Source organism: Monopterus albus, unplaced genomic scaffold (genome assembly GCF_001952655.1).
Source record: "Monopterus albus unplaced genomic scaffold, M_albus_1.0 scaffold196.1, whole genome shotgun sequence".
Lineage (NCBI taxonomy): Eukaryota > Metazoa > Chordata > Actinopteri > Synbranchiformes > Synbranchidae > Monopterus > Monopterus albus.
In genome coordinates, this window is record NW_018128076.1 from 103,012 (window position 1) to 109,973 (window position 6,962).

Consider the following 6,962-nt stretch of genomic DNA (forward strand, 5'->3'; position numbering starts at 1 on the left):
CACAACACAGGTGACCTGCGTATAGGGAAATGCTGGCTCCGGGCAGGAGAGCGTGCTTGGATCCCAGCGCCGAGGTATGCAGACAGGAACAAGCGTCCACGCTTCACTGACCCAGGCACTTGATATGGACCCCAACCAACGATCGCCGCTCAGCAGCAAGGCCCATGGAGACATAGGCGGCACCAGGCAACAGTTCAAAAAACAAAACACTCCTCCGTAATCAGTTCAAAATAACAGAAGATTCTCCTTGGTAATGAGTTCAGAATAAACACAAGATCTCCCCAATAGTCAGTTCCAAAAATAACAGAAGATACTCCTCGGTAATGAGTTCAAAATAAACATAAGATCTCCCCAATAGTCAGTTCCAAAAATAACAGAAGATACTCCTCGGTAATGAGTTCAAAATAAACATAAGATCTCCCCAATAGTCAGTTCCAAAATAACAGAAGAAAGAAGAAAAAAAAAACGTAAACAAGACAGAGAAACTCACTCAAGTCGACACAGTGGATTACATCAATATGCGAGAGTAGGACGATCTTAGTAGACATCAGGATCCAGGACGTGAAACACGCGAAGTCGCCGGCAGAAGACTGAGAGATCATCTGGTGACGAGGACACACCTGCGCTGTGTTTAAGTATGGTTCAGCTAATTGAGCGCAGGTGTGCCTCGTCGCCAGGAGCGTGCTCCTACAGTGAGCAGGGGTGGAGTCGCTGATAGCCCCGGTATCAGCTGCCGAGGTGCCGGGGACGGCCTGATCCGTGGACGTAACACTTTATGCCAAACACCCAGTTATTCTAGTTCTTCAAGATCTCTCAGCAGCCGTTGACACCGTCGACCATGCACTTTTGCTCTCCCAATTGGAACACCTCGTCGGCCTGAGAGGCGTGATTCTAAACGGGTTTAGCTATTTCCTGTCCAACAGAATCTTTCCTGTCATCATTGATGATTCTTCCTCGACCATAGCCCCTCTTACCTCAGGCGTCCCCCAAGGCTTGATTCTGGCCCTGTTACTCTTTTCTTTATATATGTCACCACTTGGTTCAATCATATCAAGACATAATGTTCATTTTCACTTTTATGCAGATGATCAAATTTACGTGCCGTTGATACAATGCGATTCTAGCTTGCTGGCCCCGCTGCATAATTGTATTCGCGATGTCAAGCAGTGGTTATCGCAGAACTTCCTTCATTTAAATGAGAGCAAGACTGAATACATTGTTTTTAGCTCCGATCCAGCCACCGTTGTATCGACCGTAGGTCCTTCAGCCCCTTCATTCATGGATACTGTAAAAAATCTTGGCGTGATATTTGACAGCGGCCTAAATTTCGATAAGCAGATCAGGACCGTGGTTAAATCTAGCTTTTTTCACCTGAGACTCCTAACAAAGGTAAAGCTCTTCTTATTACACGAAGACTTAGAAAAAGCTATCTATGCTTTTATCACCTCGTGACGTGACTACTGTAATGTCCTCTATGTGGGAATCTCTCAGTCTCTTCTCCGAAAGCTTCAACTGGTCCAGAATGCTGCGGCTCGCCTGTTGTCGAACACCCCCAGGTACGCCCGAATCACCCCCGTTCTTCTCTCGCTACATTGGTTGCCTGTACAGTTTAGAATTGACTTCAAGGTGCTACTATTTGTATTTAAGTCTATAAATGGCCTCGCTCCTCCATACCTGTGTGATCTTCTGTCTATTTATGTTCCGCGCAGAGCTCTGCGCTCCTCAGAACATAAGATAGAGAAAATGATGCCCACGGGCCTTGAGTTTGACACATGTGATGTACGGTATCTCCTATGGAAAGCTATAAATTTATAGATAAAAACAATATAAATATAATATAAATAAGTTTCTTTTTACTGTTTCTGCCTTAAAATTCTGTGTTTTATTTTGTTTAAGTTTTGTTTTAGTAGTGTTTTTTAGCAGTTATACATGTTCTGCTGTGAAGCACTTTGGGCTCCGCTGGAGTTGTAAAGTGCTATATAAATAAAGTTTTATTATTATTATTATATAAAAAAGACAAATGTATGTATATTTGTGTGCGTGTCTGTGTGTGTGTGCATATGAACAGGTACGCAGGCGGCTGACAGCTCACGAGATTGACATAAAAGACTTGGAGACAGCAGTTCGAGGACAGGGGCAGGAGTCACCACAGGAAGAAATTGCTCGCCTGAGGCAGTTACAGGTTGAACCAGAGCTCTACAAGATCGACATCAGCAAAGAGGTCAGATCAGTCAGCTGATGCATTGCTTCCTCATTTCATCTTTCACACTCTGTTCATAACTCAGAGAATTTTTATATCAGAGGTAGGTATATGATGTAAATGTACAGTATATGCTACCGTTCTGCTGAAGACTATGACAAAAATAACGCAAATTGATGATGAAAACTAAACAAAATCTGTAAATCTGAAGAAATGTAAATGTAAATCTGAACTAAATTGACTTTCCTTTACTAAACGACCAAACACGAGGCAAATATCCTGATAAAAATCTTCCTGGCTTTTCATTCTAATACTACGAAAGGTACAATATATTGGTCTGTCAATATATTTGTTTAGTTATACTGTATGTGTGTGGATCACTTAATGAGTATCATATATGTTCTAGCTGATGGCTCCCGACAAGGTTCTGATCCCAGAGCGCTATGTAGAAGTGCAGGATGACACTCCTCTGAGCCCGGAGGAACAGAAGGAGAAGCAGAAGAAGCTGGAGCGGATTAAAACTCTCATTGCCAAATCAAAGTGGGTTTTGACTCACAATTAGTCAGTTCTCTATGCTGTATTTCAAAACATTAAAAACCATTATGAAACCATTATAAACCAATATCTTTTGGTCCCACTTTATATGTACATGAATGCACATACTGTAAAAAGACAAAAATGATGTAAATCTAAATAAGCATGTATTCCTTTACAACAATAAGTGCTTCTGTCTCTAAATTATACCAGTGTGTATGTGGTGATGAAGGAACACGTTGCCAAAAGGTCCTTATATGCAGGTGGTACTGCATAATATTTTTCAGATGTAGCATAATTATTATCTGTGAGTAACAAAACCACCTCTCTTGCATCTCCTTTCATCCACCAATCTACTTGACAGTTTGCAGAACATGGTTCCTCTTTTAGATGGCCCAGTGGAGGGTGGAGCTCCAGTCAGCTCCCAGCAGCAGCTGCAGGAGCAGGAGAAGCGCATTGAGATCTCCTGTGCTCTGGCTGCTGAGGCCTCTCGTCGCAGCCGCATTCTCTCCGGTGAGGACTCTTTCTTACACAGCTGTCATGTCACTGATTGTCTTCAGCTAACTGCTCAACATGATCTGGCAGCCATAGTACAGTACTTACTGTATATCCATAGAAGTCGTTAGACTGCTTTTACTGGGGCACGTGCCCCAGTATTGATCTACTGTTGCCAGTTAAATCACACGTTCAAGTTTTACCAATATCCTGTATTTGGAAGTGGGTTAATTTATATTGATAATAACAGGAAAATAATTGATTTGTTCTAATCCAGAATGTCACAGCAAAATACAAGCTGATGCACAGTGGTCAGGGTTCTCACACCACAGTACACATGTCGTGCACTGTAGCACGCACGCAGCAATCCATGTATTGATACGTGAAACAAAAAAAAAGGAATAGACTGTATGTGATGGGGACTAAGTTTTTAAATAATACCCGATGATCTCAAACATTACTGACTCCTGTAGATGGACATAAGAAAATTCTTTAGAGGAGGCAGAGACCAGGAAGAAGTTCATACAGATGAGGGTGAGAGAGGTAAAAGCTGTAGTTGATCAACAAGCCTACATTAGCTTATTTTCTTAGTGCATAACAATTCAATTCAATTTTATTTGTATACCGCCAAATCACAACAAAAGTCCTCTCAGAACACTTAACAAAGGTATAGACCTTTACTGTATGTATAGACCTGTGTGTTATTATTATATATGACCAAGATGACTGCACGTGTACAGCGCAAGGCTCAGCGTCTCCCCAGATTTTGCAATTTTGCAGTGATTCTCCTGCTAATTTTGTGTCTGTTCGTGCAGAACAACTTCACCTTGATATCCTACACTCGGCAAGAACTTTTGGATATCGGTCTACACCACTCCAACAGCTTTATCTCCAATTTTAGACTCACCCCTGAAATCTCCAGAACACCAGAGCCTATGCACCCAACCTGGCCAGGCGGAAGCGTTCGCAGGTGGCAGCGGGATTGTAAACAAAGGTGTGGAAAGCGTGGAGGAGTTAGAGCTAAGCTAAAGCTAATACCAGACGAGATACGGCTTTGCATCACCAACAGTAAGAGACTTATGGACTGCAATGTTTTCACGAAAACCTGGCTAAACAGCAGCATACCCGACAGTGCTATTGAGCTAGCTGGATGCTACACACTCTGGGCAGGTAGAACAGATGTCTCTGGTAAGACCAGAGGCAGAGGATTGTGCATTTACAGTGCCTTGCGAAAGTATTCGGCCCCCTTGAACTTTGCGACCTTTTGCCACATTTCAGGCTTCAAACATAAAGATATAAAACTGTAAGTTGTTGTGAAGAATCAACAACAAGTGGGACACAATCATGAAGTGGAACGAAATTTATTGGATATTTCAAACTTTTTTAACAAATAAAAAACTGAAAAATTGGGCGTGCAAAATTATTCAGCCCCCTTGAGTTAATACTTTGTAGCGCCACCTTTTGCTGCGATTACAGCTGTAAGTCACTTGGGGTATGTCTCTATCAGTTTTGCACATCGAGAGACTGAAATATTTGCCCATTCCTCCTTGCAAAACAGCTCGAGCTCAGTGAGGTTGGATGGAGAGCATTTGTGAACAGCAGTTTTCAGTTCTTTCCAAAGATTCTCGATTGGATTGAGGTCTGGACTTTGACTTGGCCATTCTAACACCTGGATATGTTTAGTTTTGAACCATTCCATTGTAGATTTTGCTTTATGTTTTGGATCATTGTCTTGTTGGAAGACAAATCTCCGTCCCAGTACTCAGGTCTTTTGCAGACTCCATCAGGTTTCCTTCCAGAATGGTCCTGTATTTGGCTCCATCCATCTTCCCATCAAGTTTAACCATCTTCCCTGTCCCTGCTGAAGAAAAGCAGGCCCAAACCATGATGCTGCCACCACCATGTTTGACAGTGGGGATGGTGTGTTCAGGGTGATGAGCTGTGTTGCTTTTACGCCAAACATAACGTTTTGCATTGTTGCCAAAAAGTTCGATTTTGGTTTCATCTGACCAGAGCACCTTCTTCCACATGTGTGGTGTGTCTCCCAGGTGGCTTGTGGCAAACTTTAAACGACACTTTTTATGGATATCTTTAAGAAATGGCTTTCTTCTTGCCACTCTTCCATAAAGGCCAGATTTGTGCAGTATACGACTGATTGTTGTCCTATGGACAGAGTCTCCCACCTCAGCTGTAGATCTCTGCAGTTCATCCAGAGTGATCATGGGCCTCTTGGCTGCATCTCTGATCAGTCTTCTCCTTGTATGAGCTGAAAGTTTAGAGGGACGGCCAGGTCTTGGTAGATTTGCAGTGGTCTGATACTCCTTCCATTTCAATATTATCGCTTGCACAGTGCTCCTTGGGATGTTTAAAGCTTGGGAAATCTTTTTGTATCCAAATCCGGCTTTAAACTTCTCCACAACAGTATCTCGGACCTGCCTGGTGTGTTCCTTGTTCTTCATGATGCTCTCTGCGCTTTAAACAGACCTCTGAGACTATCACAGTGCAGGTGCATTTATACGGAGACTTGATTACACACAGGTGGATTCTATTTATCATCATTAGTCATTTAGGTCAACATTGGATCATTCAGAGATCCTCACTGAACTTCTGGAGAGAGTTTGCTGCACTGAAAGTAAAGGGGCTGAATAATTTTGCACGCCCAATTATTCAGTTTTTTATTTGTTAAAAAAGTTTGAAATATCCAATAAATTTCGTTCCACTTCATGATTGTGTCCCACTTGTTGTTGATTCTTCACAAAAAATTACAGTTTTATATCTTTATGTTTGAAGCCTGAAATGTGGCAAAAGGTCGCAAAGTTCAAGGGGGCCGAATACTTTCGCAAGGCACTGTAAAAATTACTGCAGGTAGTGCAATGTAGGCCTAACTTCACAAAGGTTTATTCAGCTACTGTACAATGCTGACAAAATACTAAAGTACAGCTAAAGCTTATATATGTACCACCAGCATGTTTCCTGCCACACTAGAAGAAATAAAACTCTGGACCATGTTTACACAAACATGGCTTCTGCATACAAGGGGACCCCCTTCCCCCACTTGGGACAGTCGGATCACCTTTCTTTGTTCCTCATTCCCAAGTACTCACTACTCATCCACTGTGTGAAGCCATCAACAAGGATCATCAAAGTGTGGCCAGAGGGGACAGACTATACTACAGGACAGGTTTCACCACACGGACCAGAGTATGTTTGCCTCCTGGGCTACCTGTGACTATCACATGGACATCGACACCTACACTTCCTCTGTGCTGGACTTTATTACCACTACCATTGATAGTGTCACAACCCAGAAACAGATCACCACGTACCCAAATCGGAAGCTGTGGATGAACAAGGAGGTGCAGCTCCTGCTGAAGGCATGCAACTCTGCCTTCAGATCTGGTGATGCACAGGCCTCCTACAGCTTGTCCAGGGCCAACCTGAAGATGAGCATCAAGAAGGCCAAGCACCACTACAAGCTAAAGGTTGAGGAACACTTCACAAACTCTGACCCCCGATGTATGTGGAAGGGCATCCAGGTCATCAGTGACTACAAGCCCAGCAACTCCACCCCAACAACCACAGATGTCTCCTTCCTCAATTAGCTAAGTGACTTCTATGCTTACTTCGATCAGGACAACAAGGAGACAGCTATCAAGTCCAGACCCTCTGCAGACCACCACTGCCCCACTGACATGTATGCTGCTTTGAGCCAGATCAACGTATGCAAGGCTGC

At 43.1% G+C, this 6,962-nt stretch overlaps 1 protein-coding gene across 8 annotated transcripts in view; it reads left to right on the plus strand.

Moving 5' to 3' along the window:
- The window catches only part of plekha6 (pleckstrin homology domain containing, family A member 6), a 113,049-nt gene that overhangs the window by 101,760 nt on the left and 4,327 nt on the right, over window positions 1-6,962 (plus strand). For 6 of the 8 annotated variants that reach the window (XM_020617887.1, XM_020617889.1, XM_020617890.1 and 3 more), the window contains 4 exons: window positions 2,069-2,221; window positions 2,607-2,740; window positions 3,099-3,247; window positions 4,131-4,297. In XM_020617887.1, coding sequence (XP_020473543.1) covers window positions 2,069-2,221; window positions 2,607-2,740; window positions 3,099-3,247; window positions 4,131-4,258 — 564 coding nt within the window. In that variant the 3' untranslated portion in view covers window positions 4,259-4,297. The remainder of the gene's footprint in view (window positions 1-2,068; window positions 2,222-2,606; window positions 2,741-3,098; window positions 3,248-4,130; window positions 4,298-6,962) is intronic. The other 2 variants (XM_020617888.1, XM_020617896.1) reach the window with 1 other exon arrangement.